General features: G+C 43.6%; 1 protein-coding gene across 1 annotated transcript in view; it reads right to left on the bottom strand.

Annotated features, from left to right (window-relative positions):
- The window catches only part of CPLANE1 (ciliogenesis and planar polarity effector complex subunit 1), a 97,413-nt gene extending 78,928 nt beyond the window's left edge, over window positions 1–18,485 (bottom strand). Inside the window, exons 1-10 of the mRNA XM_056848167.1 lie at window positions 18,399–18,485; window positions 17,604–17,739; window positions 17,321–17,440; window positions 16,403–16,623; window positions 15,312–15,418; window positions 14,770–14,926; window positions 13,259–13,362; window positions 12,963–13,145; window positions 8,618–8,867; window positions 306–461 (exon numbers count right to left, since the gene is read on the bottom strand). Coding sequence (XP_056704145.1) covers window positions 306–461; window positions 8,618–8,867; window positions 12,963–13,145; window positions 13,259–13,362; window positions 14,770–14,926; window positions 15,312–15,418; window positions 16,403–16,623; window positions 17,321–17,440; window positions 17,604–17,739; window positions 18,399–18,485 — 1,521 coding nt within the window. The remainder of the gene's footprint in view (window positions 1–305; window positions 462–8,617; window positions 8,868–12,962; window positions 13,146–13,258; window positions 13,363–14,769; window positions 14,927–15,311; window positions 15,419–16,402; window positions 16,624–17,320; window positions 17,441–17,603; window positions 17,740–18,398) is intronic.

Genomic DNA, 18,485 nt, shown 5'->3' with positions numbered 1-18,485 from the left:
TGTCCCTTGAAATGCTACTCCTGAGGGAATGGGTGACCCGCAGAGATAGCTTGGGGGTAAATCAGAGGCCTCTTTCAGGAGGAGGGAATAAGCAAAAATCACCACCACCACCCCACCTCCTACATCTGTAGAAATTCTAGGCAGGATCTAACCCACTGTCTTTGGTGAAACAACTGAAAACCCCAGAGATAAAATATTAAATCTTGCTATGCAGAAGACCAAATATAATCGCTTTCACATACTATAATCCTAAATTACATTATACATATATCAACAGACTAGTTTAAAAACAAAACATTGAATACCTGAAAGCCTATTACTTTCCCATCTTGTTCTGTTCCTTTGTCATCTTGGAGAAATTTTGGAATCGTGGAGAAGGCTGAACTTTGGTTTTGATGATTCTGTAATATACTAAATCTTAAAGAGGACAGTGATTGCAGCCGCAGTCTTTTTCCTTTAGGCTGAAAACGACAACACAGTAATATCATTGTAAGTTTGTCCCTTCTGAATAAAAGATGTGCATGAATGGTATGTTGTGACTAGCATCATGGTAAGATCACAAGAAATATTGCCAATCATATACAAGGAGGGACACAATTATCATGGTTTGCTGGATATTACAAAGAGCAAAAATAAAAATTGAAAGCAAATTTACTAGCTGTGGCAATACGATTTGAAAGATTAGGAAATAAACTATTGTTAATTATATTTTAGATGCAAATGAGGCTGCAATTTCATGCAAACTTTATTCTTAGTTCCATTAAAATAACCGAGGTTTATTTCTTAGTTCATATGCATCAGGTTGAGATGACAGGACTAGGGAGAAGGAATCTGTGACAATTGAAATATTATCAGGACAGCTGGTTAAGATTTTAGACAGACTCGAGAAGGACAAGCTAGGAAACGCACGATGCAATCACACTGGCTTCAATGGACTTGGAAGGGTGCTTAGGATCACACTGATAATATATTAAAACAAATATATCAATCCATAAGTATTTACTCTGAAAGATCCCAGAGAACAAAAGAGAAGCATAGAATTTATGAGCCTTGTAGATAATTTTATTCTAGACTGCAAGTTGGAAAACTAAAATATTCAAATACTTTCTTCTACACCGAAACACCATATAACCTACTTAACCAGAAAATAAACATTTTATAAGAAACTAACAGTGCAATCCTAAACAAAGTTACATATAAAACAGAGTTGCACTTACCTGTAACTGCTGTTCATTGATGTCTTCGGTGCAGACACACATGTGGGACTGCGCCTGCGCGCAGGCCTACCACCGGAAAAAACTTTATTAGCCTTAAGCCTCAGACTGGGGATGCCCCTCCCACCACAGGCGGGGCCGGTCTTCACACCGGATCGCCCGCATGCTACTGGGCGGGGCATCCCCCTCCCTCCTCAGTTCCTTGCCCGCCGCCAACCAATTCTGAAGCAGGTAAGTAAAGGTGAACATATACTAAACATCTTTCCTCTCTTTTGTTTCTTTCTTTTTTTTTAGGTCGACAGCAGGGTCGGAAGGGAGGGATGTGTGTCTGCACCGAAGACATCAATAAACAGCAGTTACAGGTAAGTGCAACTCTGTTTTCATCTTCTGTCTTCGGTGCAGCCCCACGTGGGATTTTAACTAGCTTACCCATTAGGAGGTGGGGTCGACTATGAGAATAACGACTGAAGAACTGCTGCTCTGCCCACTGCTGCATCCTTTCTCGCTTGCAGGTCGAGTGCGTAGTGTTTCACGAATGTATCCTCGCTCGCCCACGTGGCTGCTTTACAGATCTCGCCAACCGGGATCCTTCTGTGGAGAGCGGCAGACGAACCCTGTGCCCTAGTGGAATGAGCCTTGATCTCTAGGGGACATGGGAGTTGTGCTTGACGGTAGGCAATCTTGATTGCGGAGACCACCCATCGTGCTATAGACTGGGCAGATGCTGGGGAACCCTTCTTGGGGCCTGATAACAGACAAACAGTGCTTTGGACCTCCTAAAGTGTTTGGTTCTGTCAATATAATAAAGAATGGCTCTTTTCAAATCTAACGTGTGAAGTGTCTTTTCCGCCCGGGAAGTAGGGGTGTGGAAAAAAACCGGTAAGACCAAATCCTGAGCCAAATGAAAAGCAGAAATAACTTTAGGCTTAAACCTAATGCTGGGGTGAAGGACGATCTTGTCCGTGTAAACTCTGAGGAAAGGTTCATCAACGCGTAAGGCCGCTAACTCCCCGACTCTCCTAGTTGAGGTGACCGCAACTAGGAAGGCTACCTTGGCCGACAGGAACGATAAATGAACTTGGTTCATGGGTTCAAAGGGGCCTAACGTAAGTTTTGCTAGTATCATAGACAGAGACCACTGAGGGGTTAGCTTGGGAGTTGGAGGGAACAAGTTAGTAAGGCCCTTTAAGAACCGTTTGGACAAGGGGTGAGAGAAGGTAGTGTAGCCCTCTACCCTATTGTGGAAGGCTGAAATGGCTGCGAGGTGAACTCGCAGGAGACCGAGAGGCCTCTCGTGGTCAAGTCTAAAAGGTAGTCAAGGACCTTGGGGAGTGGGCACAGAAAAGGTGAATAACCTTTGGTTTCTGACCAGGTCCGAAATCTCTCCCACTTCGTGTCATAAGAGTAGCAAGTTGAGGGCCTCCGGGCCTGTAAGATAACCTCTTGCACTGAAGGGGAAAGGCCTACATGCGAGTGGGTAGGATTCTCCATGCCGTAAGATGGAGCCTCTCTACATCGTGGTGTGTTAACTCGCCCCAGCGAAGGAGGTTCGGGTGGCAAGGTAGAGTCCTGTAATTCCCCTTGGCTAGGTGTGTCAGTTGGGTGAACCAGATCTGTCATGGCCACCGAGGGGCTATTAAGATGCAGTCGGTGTTGTCCACTATCAATTTCCCTAAAACTCTCGCTAGTAGAGGGAATGGAGGGAAGGCATAGAACAGGGAGTTGGTCCAGGTGATCTGGAAGGCATCTCCCAAGGAGTCCGGATCTCTCCCTGCCAGAGAGCAAAACCTTTCCGCCTTCTTGTTGTCTCTGGTGGCAAAGAGGTCGATTTGAGGGAAACCCCAAGTGTGGAAAATGGGCCGGAGGAAAACGTCCTGTAGTTCCCACTCGTGATTGGTAAGAAATTCCCTGCTGAGGGAGTCTGCCCAAGTGTTGTGTACTCCGGCTATGTGAACACCGTACAGGAATGGTCTGACTGCAGGAGTGTTCTGGAGCCACGGAGGAAATCTGTAAAGGAGATAAGTACGTAACTGTCAGCTCTTGACCCATCGAACCAGAAATCACCACAGAGACAATCAGATTCCAAGAAGATGGCTTTACTGGTCATTTAGGCAATACAGTGCATGAAAGGCAGGGTGACAGCTATGAGTTAGCTGTCCGTTATTTGGCTTTAAGAAGCATAGAAATGGCAGGAGATTATAGAACATAAACAGAGCAACAGTTCCCAGGATTTGTGTTCCCAGGACTTCAAACAGCTTTGGTATGTGTAATCGTCCTTGAGTCTGAGAAGTGCAGCAGAGAAACGAAAGTAAACATAGAAACCGAGATACAGGCCTGACAGTAACACACCGCTCTTAATTCCAGCATGTTAATATGTAGAGATGTTTCCCCATCACTCCATCTTCCCTGGATGGAATGGCACCCACAGTGACCCCCCCAACCCTCCAAGGAGGCATCAGAACTCTGGAGTCCAGTAGCCCAGGGGTACACCCCTCAAAAGGTTGGGTTCAGAGAGCCACCAGTCTAACGATCTTAGGATCGTTCTAGGGACAGAAAGTCTGTGCCACTGAGAGTGACGGAAGTAGTCGTATGCCCTTATAAACCAATTTTGTAAATCTCTCATGTGTAGCCAAGCAAACGGGGTAACCGCTGTGGTCGACGCCATGAGTCCTAGCAACCTCTGGATAGAGACTATCGGTTGATGTCTGCACCTCATAAAATGGTGAGCTAGGTTCTTAATGGCCATCACCCTTTCCTGGGGGAGAAACGCTCTACCCGCAGGGGAGTCTAATACCACCCCAATGAACTGGGCTTTGGGGGAGGGGTCCAACCTTGACTTTTTAAAGTTGACCTTGAGGCCCAGTTTGTCACAAGTGGTTAGGACCAGCTGTAAATTGGTGGAGAGGGTATCTGGGTCAGTGGCTGTGAGGAGCCAGTCATCGAGGTAAGGGTAGATAGTACAACCCTGGTTCCTGAAGACATAACCACTGCTACGCATTTTGTGAAGACTCTGGGGGCTGTTGCAAGGCCGAATGGGAGGACCGTATATTGAAAGAACTCTGAACCATAATGGAACATGAGGAATTTTCTATGGTCAGGGTGAATGGACACATGAAAGTATGCGTCCTTGAGGTCTAAAACCGCAAACCAAGTGTTGGGTGTGATAAGCTCCATAACAGAGGGTAAGGAGACCATCCTGAACTTTGAAATCCTTAAACATTTATTTAGCAACCTGAGGTAAATGATGGGTCTGGACCCCCCATCCTTTTTCTCGACCATGAAGATTCTTGAGAAGAAACCAGAACAGGGTGGAACAACTCTTTCGACTGCACCTTTCTGGAGGAGTTCCTCTAGTTGGGGTGCAAACTCGGGAAACGGGTTATCGCTTGCTAAAGAGGCAGGGGAACAAACTGGGGTAAACTTGAACTCCAGGCGATAGCCTTCAGAGATAACTTTCAGAACCCAGGAGTCTGAGCATATGGAACTCCAGACCTCCTGAAACTTAGCCAACCTGTCCAGGAAAGGCAGCTCTTCCAGGCAGGCCTGGGGAGATAGTCAGAACTTTTGACCAGATTGTCTCTGATCCTTGTGTTGGATATTGGGGCTGGGCCGAGGTTTGAAGGACTGCTTGTGGTGGCCTTGCTGACTGGTCTGTTGAAATTTTCCCTGTGGAGGATACGGCTGGATCGTTGGTATCTAGGGAAAGAGGATGAGCTGAAGGTCTGCTGACAAAACTGAGCCCTGTCCCGCTGCTGGAATTGGAAGGGTTGAGCTACTCCCAAGGATCTAGCAGTCTGGCGATCTTTTTTCAGGTTAGTGAGGAACTCGTTAGTAGTAGACACAAAGACTGTGTTGCCTTCAAAGGGGAGATCCTCGATGAGAGATCTTGTGTCCATCGGAAGAACTGTGGAGCGAAGCCATGCGTGTCTTCTTAGATGAAGCCATGGTTCTGGCTGCTACGTCTGCAGCATGTTTACCTGCATTTATCTCTTGCCTTGAGAGGCGAGTAGCCTCTGATTGGATTAGACGTAAGGCATTTTTGGACTCTTCTGGGAGGAGCTCGATGTGAGGGGCTGCCTTTTCCCATAAAAAGAGTTGGTACCCCCCCCATAATTGTTTCATAGTTGCAATGCGGAAGCTTAGGGCTGAAGAGGTGTAGGTTCTCCTACCCAGGTGATCCAAACACTTGCTTTCCTTGTCTGCAGGTGTGGAGTGCAGGCCCTCTTTGTTTGGATTGCATTTCGCTTGCTACTATGGGGGGGTGTACCAAAAGAAATTCAGCTGCTTCAGGTTTTATCCTGTAAAGGTTTTCAATCTTCTTCGAAGACGCAGGTGACGATGCAGGCTTCTTCCATATTGAGCTAGCAATCTCCACGACTGGGAAGGCAGAGATCCCGGGAGAGTCGGGGTAAAGGCGGCTGAGGATTTTATCCTTCGGCTTGTTGACTGCAGTAGAGATGTTAATATCAAGGGTCTCGGCCATCCTGATCATCTGCTCCGTTCTGAGTTTTAAGTCCTCTGAGTTTTAAGTCCATATTGAGCTAGCAATCTCCACGACTGGGAAGGCAGAGATCCCGGGAGAGTCGGAGTAAAGGCGGCTGAGGATTTTATCCTTCGGCTTGTTGACTGCAGTAGAGATGTTAATATCAAGGGTCTCGGCCATCCTGATTATCAGCTCCGTTCTGAGTTTTAAGTCCTCTGATGGAGAGATGGCCTCTGTGTCGCCTACTGGTTCATCAGGGGATGGTTCGTAGACCTCCTCAGAGCTCCCGGGGGAGCCTCTGGTTTCTGAGTCGCCGCGTTCTGATTCTGGTCTGGGGGACCTCTGAGACAGCGGAGTAAAAAGTTGTGATGTTCTCAGGACAACCGGCTCTCCCTGTGCAGACATCTGTCTGAACCTGCAAAATTCTATCCAGTCCTTGACTAGCTCCGGAGAGATGGAGGGAGCGGAGGCCAAAGGTGCCGGTTGGAGGATTTGCTGTGGTACTGAAGGGCTCGGTACCAGGAGCGTCGGATCCGGTAGCGTCGGATCCGAAATCAGAAGAGGGTCCTCGGCGGGATCCAGTTCCAGGTCGGAAAAACACTGGAGAGGGGAGCCGGAGTGGAAGGATGGTGGCTCGGATCCGGTGTCTTCTTGGTGGAGGCGGACTTCTTAGACGCCGAGCGGCTGGATCCGGAAGGCTTGTCAAGGTGTTAGGTCTTGTGTTTGTGCTTCTTTGGCACGTGGGTCGGATCCGAGAGGGTTGGATCCGGAGACTTCGGTGCCGAGCTGGGACCGGGTGTCGGTGCCGAGTGTACAGAGTGCGCGCCTCCCGGGGTTCTGGAGCCCATTGATGGGGAGGGGGCGGTCAGAGCCTTCTTCCAAAGTTCGGCGCTCAGCCGGTCCACGCGAGCATTGCGAGACCGGGTGGAGAAGCCTTGACAAATCGCACATTTTGAGACGTTGTGCCCCTCACCCAAACAACTTAGGCAAAGCTCATGCTGGTCGGAATGTGGCATCTTTGCAGAGCATTTTGTGCAAAGTTTAAACGGGGTCTTGGGGGCCATCACGGCTCTCAGTGCACAGACGAGAGGACTGGGATTGAGAAGGGCTCTTTGTTTGTTTATTACTCTTCTTTTTACGTCCTTTAGTTTCAATCTTTTTTTTTTTTTTTTTGAGGATCGACGAGTAACGGGGAAGGAGGAAGCCGGCCAGGCGGGCCTAGGTGGCGACCAAAGACTTACGAACTTGTAGAACTGGCAAAGCTGAGGTAAGGCAAAAAGCTCCTATCTTGGTGGCGGCAAAAAAGGAACTGAGTAGCATGTGGGCGATTCCAGCGCGAAGACCGGCCCCACCTGTGGTGGGAGGGGCATCCCCAGTCTGAGGCTTAAGGCTAATAAAGTTTTTTCTGGTGGTAGGCCTGCGCGCAGGCGCAGTCCCACATGTGGGGCTGCACCGAAGACAGAAGATGAACTAATACCACTAACGTCAATAGAAGAGTGTAACTCTGTTTAGGACAGCACTTAAATTGTCTAACTAGGTCGATCCAGTCCATCAGGCTGTATAAGTACCTGTCTTAGGGCTCTATAATGCAAGAGAGCCTTGGCTACTCTGAAAAACCTTCCAGTGGAAATGCAAGAGCAATTCCACTGCTCCAGGTTATATGGGGCAGATGTGTTCCCATATTGTGTGTGTGTTTTTAGCTGCGGCCCATTCTCCTGACTATTCACTTACAGAGCAGGGGAAAGGGTCTGCTATCCGGAAAACCAGCCGTTCTCACCCTCCACCTGCACAGCATAAGCTGCAGAGAGAAGAAGACAGAAAACTGATTTTTGCCTAGGGAAGCAATGTAGCTTTGAGCCTATGTCTAAATGTAAGGAGCCGGCAGCCCACTGGCTGCCTGTGAGGTTCTTTAGAATACTTGCTTTAAAAACAAAATCCCTCAAAGTTGCACGGGCAAGATGGAATATGTAATGTGCCCCTCCCCCAAAAAAAAACTTCTATTGCATTTCTCTGTTCCATTCATTCCTGGCTTCTGCTGTCCCTGGAGTAGTTACCACTGAACAATACAGTGAAACCTGACTCCACTCTGTCAAAAAGAAAGGACAGAACGAGAAGATGGTAACACAATTGAATTCTCACCTCCAAAGAAAGATGAGGAAAAGCAGCTAGCAGCAATAGGCAGGTATACTGCAAGTTGGGTTTATTCCTCCTACTTATTAAAGAGGCTGTTGGATTGGGTTGAGAGCAATGACATTCTTGGCTGGGAACAGATTGGCTTCAGAAGGGGTTGGTCTGTTACGGACCATTGTTTAGTGCTCTCTCACTTAGCTGAGAAATGTTCCTCCCCCTAAAATGGCACCCTTTATGCAGGTTTAGTGCAAGTTGGGTTGCCCATCCCCATCCCTCCCTTTATCATGCCACAGCTCTGTGAAGGTGCAGCACTTCCCTTTACGTTCCTCTACAGGTCACCATCTCCGCTATCTACTTTCACCAGCAGCCCTTTAATTCAGTGAGAGAGCAAGATTGTTTGGATTATGCGTGCCATTTCCGACCATCAGAGGTCGCTTTGCTCTCCCCCTGAGTTTCCCCACGTTTTGAGAGACCTGTTTTATCTCAAATTTGTAAACGTGGGGAAAATGCGAGGAAATGCAGGGGGAGAGCGAGGTGACCTCTGACGGTCAGAAACGCCATGCATAATCAAAACAAAGACCCGAAGTCCTAGGAGGGGTGATGGCGAGTGAAACAGCCATGCATAAAAGACCTAAGAGGCTGCAGGAGGGGCAGAGCATAAGGTGCAGTGGACATAGTCTTGCTCAGTGCCTCAAGGCATTCACATGTGTGGATACCACTCCCAGTCAAGAATCTGGGGACATTAATTATAACCTTCCACAACAGTTGGGAGCCAGCAAAGCAACAGTACCTTAGATACAATCAGACTGTGGCGTAGTTTTTCAAGTCTCTGGGCTGAGTCAAGCAGCAATGACCTCAAAAATGCAGATGGCAAAAAACCGTCGCAAAATCTAAGAACCGTGATGTTGTACCCATCAGAGACAATGAGGTAAGGCAACCTTGGATGGGATGTTACGGAAAACATCTGCCTCATATGGTCTCCTTCCGAGGCTGATGAATTATGGGAGTGATTTGAATCTTGGATCAGAGCGAGGTGTGATCTAGCAAATGAAAGACGGAATAATCAGGAAAAGAAATCAGCAAATACAGTCTACTCTTACCATGCAAACACACCCAGGGGGTGATCCAGTCCTCCTCCAGATCCATTTCTTCTCCTGTAGTAGGGGATTGGCCTGACCTAGATAGCCTGATCTCATTAGAGCTCAGAAGCTAAGCAGAGTCGGGCCTGGTTAGTATTTGGATGGGAGACCACCGAGGACGTCCAGGGTCAGAAGTCAGTCAACACCTCAGCCTGGGAAAACTCCCCCCCCCCCAGTACCAGCATTAAGTTATGCCAGCAAAAACCACAGAGTAGCCCAAACGTGCTCGAGCATTTGGCATATCAAAGTCTCTGTCTCCCTCCCAAGTTCCTGCCAGGGTATAAGATGGCCCATTGATTGTTCTCTTCTAGCTAGAAGCCCTGACCTGGATAGCTCAGGCTAGCCCAGTCTCTTCAGATCTTGAAGAAGAGTTGTTTTTTTATATGCCAACTTTCTCTACCATTTAAGGGAGAATCAAACCAGCTTACAATCACCTTCCCTTCCCCTCCCTATAACAGACACCCTGTGGAGGTAGGTGGGGCTGAGACAGCTACGACTAGCCCAAGGTCACCCAGCTGGCATTATGTGGAGGAGGGGGGAAACCAACCCGGTTCACCAGATTAGCATCCGCCACTCATACGGAGGAGTGGGGAATCAAACTCGATTCTCCAGATCAGAGTTCACCGCTCCAAACCACTGCTCTTAACCACTACACCACGCTGGCTCTCCTGGAAGCTAAGAAGGGTGAGCCCTGGTTAGTGCTTGGACAGAAGACCACTAGAGGATAGCTAAGCACGGGCAGGCAATGGCAAACCACCTCTGAAGGTGTCTTGCTTTGAAAACCCTACAAGGTCACTCACAAGTCAGCTGTGACTTGATGGCAAAAAATAATAATAAAAAAAAAAGAAGTAGGGGACTGCTGTAGTGGTGGCCTCTTCCCCTACCAGGCTCTCCCCTCCTGTGTGCAAAGCTCCAACATTTTGGAGAAGGATCGGATGTACAATCCTAAAAATGGACAGTGGAGTGAGCACCACTGAATAGACCTCCATGGGATTCTATGCAGCTTGGATCATTCCCCCCCCACACACACACACCATTGTATTAAAAGTTGTACAATAAACACAACAAGGTAACCCACAATGTTGGAAAAAACAAAACAGCTAATTCTGCTGTGCCCAGTGATGCTTTAATCATTGCGATCTTTCATGGCAACGTATATACCACGAACTATAAAACGTGAACCAAAAAAAAAGCACAATGGAAATCATGAAAGCGATGAAGCATGCACAAGGACCTGCAGGATATAGTCTCAAGAGCAAAAAAGGATATTTACATCTCTCTTGAACTTGCTGTTTTCCTTTGGTTTGATAGAAATTTTGAAGATGCACCATTAACATTTGGCCATCAAGTCTTCTCAGATAAGTCTCTTTGGTTTTTATAATAAGGTTGCAACCAGGCAGATATTCCAGTGCGCAAGTATCTCTATTGGGGGGGGGGACTGTTAAAATTTAGCTAAACTTTACTTTTTTCTGGACGCTGACATGATCTTGCCCCTGTCAGTAGCACACATGAAGCTCTGAATACACAAACAGCAGTGGATAACTTATTAACGCCTTGACGATCATCCAGAGCAGCAGATATAAAATATAAATCTAGGGAGCAGCAAATATAAACAGCACCTCCCCTCCTCCCTGCAATGATTTCCAATGTACTAGGCCGGGGTTTCCAACTTTTTTGAGCTTGCAGGCACCTTTGGATTTTTGATATAGCGTTATGGGCTCAGCCACAAAATGGCTGCCAAAAAACGGCAGCCACAGGAGGCGGAGCAGGCCACAAAATGGCTGCTGCAGCTTACCTTCAGTCACACAGTAAAGATCTTTGAGCTGTGGTGGCAGCTGCTGCCAAAGCAAAATTCTTTAAAAGCCTGCAGAGCCAATTGAATCTCCAATACTCAATCAGAAGCCTTGCTGGGCAAAAGCCCCACCTGGCCCTACTCACCTTCTAAAAACACCTGGAAGGCACCAGAAAAGGTGTCGGTGGGTGCCACGGAACCCATGCTCACTATGTCAGGGATCCCTGTGCCAGACCACGGCAACTCAAGACTCCACTTTTATTCCAGCCAGACATCCAGCAACACAGCAGTCTCCAGGCTACTTATATTGCGAGTATGCAAGGCTGCCCCAAGAGGACAAATTGAACCAGAAAGCCGTTCTCACTAAGCAAGAGATCAGCAGTCTAGGCCATGCTGCACTTACACAGTGACCTCCAGCACCCAATGCAGCCTAACATCACCACTGGGTTGCAACGTGCAGTTCTATAACCTGCACTGCCATAACAGGCCACTCTCCTGATCTCTACCCTCTTTTTTGCTACACCATTATATTGCCCTAATGATGCTATCCACTTCCCAGCAAACCATGGGCCTGAGCTGTTTAGCAAAATAATTAAAACCATACTTTTGAAACAGCCAGTAGAAACAGTTCAATTGTGGTTTTCTTTACAAATGTGGTAAATCCCTCAGTATTTGGTCACCTAAAGAAATATGCCATTGTGCACAACATGGGGGGGGGGGGGAGACGTGATAGAGAAGGATATCAACCAAGCAGGCCACTTAGAATGGCAGAGGGTTCAGATAAACTTGATTTTAGTATGGAAATCATTTGGTATTTTGCCAGAAGTCCTGATTCCATCTAATACTTCACAGTTCATAAATTTATTTGAAGAGTACTTCAAAAGAACGTAACAACCACAAACAAACTCATTTTGGTTATAACACGACTAGATAAGGTTTCATACTGATCTATATAATCATACATGAACAAAAGGACCAGGTACAGACAGTGAAAGCCTAAATGTATGAATTATGGCAAAATTATTTAAGTCGATGAGGTGCTGTATATATTTTTAATTTGCCCTTCTTGCGTTCTCTTGCCATCCAAGTAGATAGATAATTTATTTGTGGCACTTAGCCAGTCAAAACATGATAAAACGGAAAGCATGGACTAATAGATTCTTACAATCAAAGAATTACAGTCCGAGTCTTAAAACATTTTAAAAACATTTTTAAAAAGAATTACAGCTGGGACACATCTGTCAATTGCGCTGTTCTAAGGCGACGAATTTTCATTGCTGCTAAACAAAATTTTGCAACCTGAAGAGTGGTTGAAGGATTACCCTGCCATCCAAGTATATCATTCAGTTTATGATCCCTTTGGGGACAGAGAAAGATACTGTAAGCTACCATGGGACAGGAAGCTTTACGGATACATTAGATACACACAAAGAGAAGATTTTCACTCTACAAGTACAAGATATTTTAGGGCAACACAGTGTAAGATACCAATGCTGTGTCTGAGTTGCAAGGCACAGCCACGCATATGCAGATTTGTACCTAACAATGTTTGCTGCAATCTTTGTTTCCCATTGCTTCAGGTCTCTTGCTACACTTAATTTAACCCTTAATGTTAAGAAAGGATATGAATGCCAAGTTAATAAAAGTCCGTATACAGACTGAACTAGTATTTTATTCATGCAAAAATCATCTATTGGTACGCTGAAAGTCCGGTATCTACAAAAATACCTCCACATGGCATTGTGTAGTATGGCTGCAGTTCTAGAAATCTCACATTTTTAATACTTATTTCACAAACTGTTATTTCATTATCTGAAAAGAATAACTGAAATAATGCTTCAGTAGTTCTACAGAACTATACTGTGTTTTTTAAATCAAACTTTTATTTCATTCCTCATTTTGCTATTGCGTCATGACTATTATTATTACTGACAGCCTCTTAAGACTATATTAAAAACATCTGGTCCTAATAGTTATGTAAATATGTTATACTTACATGATGTCATTTGCTCAGCAGGGCAAAGCCATTTAAGAAATAGAAGAGAACTATGAATGAGAAACAGATATTGAGAAGAAAGACACAGAAAAAAGCAAAAGAATTAATTGGAAAGCAAGACATTTAAAACAGAAGAAAGTGTTGGAAAGAAAGATATGATCAAATGATTTTTTTAAAAAAACCTCCTGAATATTTTGATTTTTCTCACCTGTATGTTACTAGTGGATGCAAAGGAATAAATTCTGCTGGTCCAAACTCTACGGAGCAACCGAAAGTAACCAAAGTCAGCAATTCACCCAAACACGTCATTAATATCAATGACCCGCGTTTTAACATGCAAGCCAAGAACAGGCTATCAGGGGTCCAGCTCATGCTAGCAATCCAGTAGGACCTGTGAATAGAACAACAAATGACACTTTCAGGAATAAGCATCCAGCTATCAGCGCAGGGTTCTTTTTTTTTAATCTCTTCGGGGGGGGGTTTACTTTTTGAGAAGATACTGACCTTATAAACTTTGATGGAACGTTCTGATTCTTGCTACCACAACCCTTAACGCTACCAGAAACAGTAACGAAATTCATGGTGTTCATAAACAAAACCTGTGTTGCCTGAAATTTTTTTAAAAAGAAACATTTATAGTCAAACTGCATTTATAGTCAAACTGCATGTAAACATAGCACCATAAAATGTGTGGGGGGGGTGTCAAAGAGCTCCCCAACCTGTCTCCACCAGTTGGAGGCTGCTTTGGTTTGGTCAAAAGTTTTCCAAAAGACAAAACCTTGAACTCCAGGCTTTCGCCCCAAGTCCAAGGAGTAGCTGCCACCAGCCCTTTCAAAAGATTGAGCTCCAGGGGGAGGATAAGGGCAATCCTCTCCCAACTCACTCCAAAATTAAGTGCAACGCTTACCCTGCAAGGTAGAGGCCTTCCAGGGAAAGATTACACTCCCAAAATGTCTTAGGTTTTTGGTAGGTGGTTTTTACACTCACACAAAGGCACTTAGAATTTAGGCTTGGAATCCCAAAATCACAGACACAAGCCATTTAAAGGCTAACAATTTATTTATAAGATTCAAGCTGGTTTACAGGAAAGAAAAAGTCATGAAGTGTTAAGCAAGAAAATAATAAACTATTTAGCATAACTAGCTAATACATTCAAAAGCCTTTTTAATTCAAAAGGATAGGCAAAGGTTTCTTGCATCAGGTTTATAGTTACCAAGTTCCAAAGATGCTTCCAGCATTCAAGAGTTTCAAAAGGTTGTCCAAAAGGTTTCTCCAAGCAGGTCAAATTGACCAGAGTTTCCCCGTAGGGCCAAAATCAAATGGGTTGTGATGCAGCCAGCACAGCCTTCCTGCTGTACCCCCAAAGCATGCATAGTTTTCTCAAGGGTTGGTTTGTCCTTATATTCGTTTTCTCAGTGGCATGAGCTCATAGAGGCCAATTGAGAAAACGCAAGCACTTAGCTGTTAATTAATCGCTTGGTCAGAATTGCTGACTCATTCAGAGATGTGTTCAGGTGAGGAAGCCTGCAGAACTACCTGCACCTGGACATTGTCATGATGGCTGACCATTTAATTACCATGGCAATGCACGGCCTTGCATTCCAAAAAGGGGAAAGGTTAACTAGCACCAGCTGGGGCTTACTCCCTCCACAGAAGCAGTTTTCAAAAGGAAACTTATTTTGCTGGTCTAAAATCCCAATAACACAAAATTCATAGGCCTCCCAGGCCTGAACCAAAAAATCATGCAATCCAAGAAATTGAGAGACCTCAACTTCTTGACAGGGGGTTGTCTTTTGAGCGTGTTCCTAGCTCTTATCACAAACCTAGTAAATCAATATAACATCTACATTAACACTTGCTGAATATAAATGTTGAAGCAATGTACGTACTATAAAATATACTACTATTCCTTTACTAAAATCTTTGCCAGATGTAATTCTACAGTGGTTTAGTCTCACCATCAATAGCCTGAATATTATGAACAAGACAATTTTGTCATTGTGCAATGTTCATACCTGTGGATCTTTCTGATTGACAGCTATTGCTAGTACAAGGCCATCACTTGAAAAAGCAATCAGCAAAGCACCTCTTGATTTCATTGACTCACAACAGGGAACCAGAGTAGGCAGAGAGCAAGTTTGCTGTGCCCAATGTATCCGACAGGGAGAAGAACTACACAGAAGAGATGAAAAAATACCAAAGGAAATATCAGGGTATGGACTTCTGTGGCCACAGTCAGCTATTCTTACAGAAGTAAAATGAACAGTGAAACCCACTGTTCTGTAAACTGGATTTTAAAAACATTATAGACCAATTGTTAAATGCTAGGATACACAGCATGTATGCCAAAATATACAGATAGATTAAATATGCACACGGTCATCTAGCAATTCATTCTACTCATGCCCGTATGAGAATGTTTAACCATGCATACAGAAGCATTTTCACTCATAAAAGTACCTGCATGTTATTCAAAACATGTCACAGTAAATTTCCAAATTTTAATATGAGGCTTCAAAAGTTTATGTTATAATTTAGTATATTTTCCAAAACTTACCTGGCACTTTTAACACTGTTCTCCTGCCACCGAATTTCTAAAAATGTTAGTATCAAACACTCCTCAGAACAAAATGCAAAACAACATAAGCAGCAGTCACCCAGCATCTGCCAATAAATCAAAATAATGTTTAATAATAATTCTTGGAGAGATACCTATAACCAAAGTTCAAATTACCTAAAAACTATTCCTAAAACTCACTTGGAGAAATACACTGAATATTACATAAGCTTACATGTCTTAAACTTAATAGTTTAAGCTGCAAAAATAATGAGCTCATGCTAATATAGAATGGGAAAGTTATAAAATATTGTGGCAGGATCCCAGCCAGGGAAAAAATAGATAGGAAAGGGCATTTTTATTTCTGCCCGTGCACCAATCACAATGGCACACTGTCATTGCAGCAATGGCATTAATTTTCATGTACTAACAGTACTTCCCTTTAACCCCACACATATACACATACCTGAACGTTGAGGTTGTGTACAGTACTTTTATAGAAGTACTGTTAGGTAGCAAGTAGTTGGTGTTGATTTGTGCATATATTATTGCTGCATGCTGGGTCCCTTTGAAGAGAAATGCAGCCTTAACAATAAAAGCCCAAATAAATAAATAAAATCTAACATAGTAGATAATTTGGCCAGTCATTGTGATGCATTTTGTAGTTTCTTTGCTGATAAAATCCCCTAGCATGTTCCTATCTTTTGATGTTATAGTTAGACACACACATCACCCCAGTTTTATACATGAATGGGCTCAGACACACAATTAAACATGTATCCACTCTGAATTTATACACTGTAGCAAACGTCTATTTACCCTGGTTTTTCTTTGAACATTTTGTATGTTTAATATTACAATTCTTCAAAGGAGATAAGGGCCTGGGAAGGCTAGAAATTTAATGTTGTGCCAACAGCACAGCGTACAGAAGTGACGTGATTTCTTTCGTGTTCTATTTAGAAGGTAGCTAATAGCAAATATATAGTACATTTCAACCACTGTCACATCTATAGGGCTGATATCAGAAGCCCGTACAGTAAGTCACAAAGACCATACTCAATTAAGATCACGAGAGTGAGTGTTTATTTTACCTCGTTTTGGATGAATTCAGCACTCACTGCAGTTTCTTTCTCTTCAACAGATGGCAATGCAACTGATGCTTCAGGAATAATTTGTGACCACTGTCCCATTAAAGAATGTTTAGATGTATTTTTACATTCCATGCTCTCCCACAGAAAGACACAAATGGAAGTAGCAAGGAGCAGTTTTTCCCCATCATCAGAAACGTATAGATACAGCCTCGACGAACATTCTAGAAAATAATGTTGCATGTCAGAACAGCTTCTCAACTTTTATATTATCTGTATGAAATATGTTGGTAGCATACTAGCTGTTACTAAATACTATTAAAAGTAGCTTAAAAGCTTGTTGACTTCCACAGAATCAGAATCCTAGAGCTGGAAGGGGCCACACAGGCCATTTCGTCCAACCCCCCCCCCCCCCCGCCCAATGCAGGATGTAGCAAAAAGATTAAATCTGGGGCACTTGCTATATACAGCATACATTTTACTACAGATCTAGCATCTCATTCCTATATTGCATTAATAGGAATGTGTGTGTGTGTGTAAAGTGCCATCAAGTCGCAGCCGACTTATGGCGACCCCTTTTTGGGGTTTTCATGGCAAGAGACTAAGAGGTGGTTTGCCAGTACCTTCCTCTGGACAGCAACCCTGGTATTCCTTGGTGGTCTCCCATCCAAATACTAACCAGGGCTGACCCTGCTTAGCTTCTGAGATCTGATGAGATCAGGCTAGCCTGGGCCATCCAGGTCAGGAATAATATTAGTAAATATTATCCACAATAAAATAAATGAAGCATTGTAAGGAATCCATGTTTCTTTGCTCTAAACATGACTATGATTAAAGTTTAGGTAATAAATCAATCATTTTTATTTGTTACTTCATAAGCAAAACTAAAATCTTAAAACCATATTGCATGAATATTCCTACCTTGTGCTGCTATGACTGCTTTCTTAGATTCCTCAACCGCTGGGATAGTTTTTAGATCATCTTGGTCTTTGTTCCAAAGAAAGAGCTCTCCTGTTTTAAGCAACCCTGCCAGCCAAGCTCCTTCCAAATAAGAAAAAAAGACTTTTAAAATAATGCAACAATTTTGGGATATTTTTTTCCACTTCAGCTACTATTGTAGCTTTCAGTTTTTATAAACATACTTAATTTCAGTTAAACAAATGTAAATATATAACAGTACAAACTTTTAGTACTAATACTTAACCATTTCTTGATGCTGTTAAGACAGCAACATTTTTCAGCAAGGGATATAATTGAGGGATCTTCTTTTTTGTCTTTCCTGAAAGCAGGTTAATTTCATTTATGTTTCTCTCATCCAGAAGAAACACCGCCTCTTTTTCCTATTATAAAAATAATAACAGTGTCAATACAGGACTCTGTTCTCTAGTTTTGTCTGAATAAACATAATGTAGTCCAAGGCTCTTTTTATGGTTAAGCATAAGACATTGAATTACGTTTTGTTGATGTTTAATTTTGTGATTTTATTTCTGTAAGTCTAAAAAGAAATGTCCCACACACATACATGAAAGTTCCCCACTGCCACATAGATAATTCCTTGGCCATAGAGAAAATGTTAAAGCCTACATTCACTGAGAATGCAATGGAATTGCTACATCATGGTTGATGCCTTTTAATCATATGAAAACCTTCTTAGGATGACACTATAACAACAGTAGTAATACAGAACAGATATACACATATATGATAGGTCCAGCAGTTTTACTCCTGTGGACCTAAGTAGTAGCAGCAACATAATGACATTATTGTGCCATCTGATTTCCTAAATAATCTATAACTTTGTACCTGTTCTTAACAGAATGAATTCCAAACGACAAAATCAGACCTAGTGCACAACCTAGTCCAAGCGAAGCACTTGTCCCATTAATTTCAATGGTGAAGACTTAAGCATGCAACATTGAAATAAATGAAACAAAAGTTATTTACTTGGTAGAACCACGCCCCTTACTGTATGTCACATAAAAATGAAGTAAATTATTACCTGTCCCAGCCAAATGATTCGAGGCCAGGGCTTCCTTTGCTTGATACCTGTTGAAGCTAGAACTTCTAATTTAATTTCCATGATCAT

The sequence above is a fragment of the Euleptes europaea genome, chromosome 4, assembly GCF_029931775.1.
Source record: "Euleptes europaea isolate rEulEur1 chromosome 4, rEulEur1.hap1, whole genome shotgun sequence".
Lineage (NCBI taxonomy): Eukaryota > Metazoa > Chordata > Lepidosauria > Squamata > Sphaerodactylidae > Euleptes > Euleptes europaea.
This window is presented reverse-complemented; position numbering and strand designations above follow the sequence as displayed.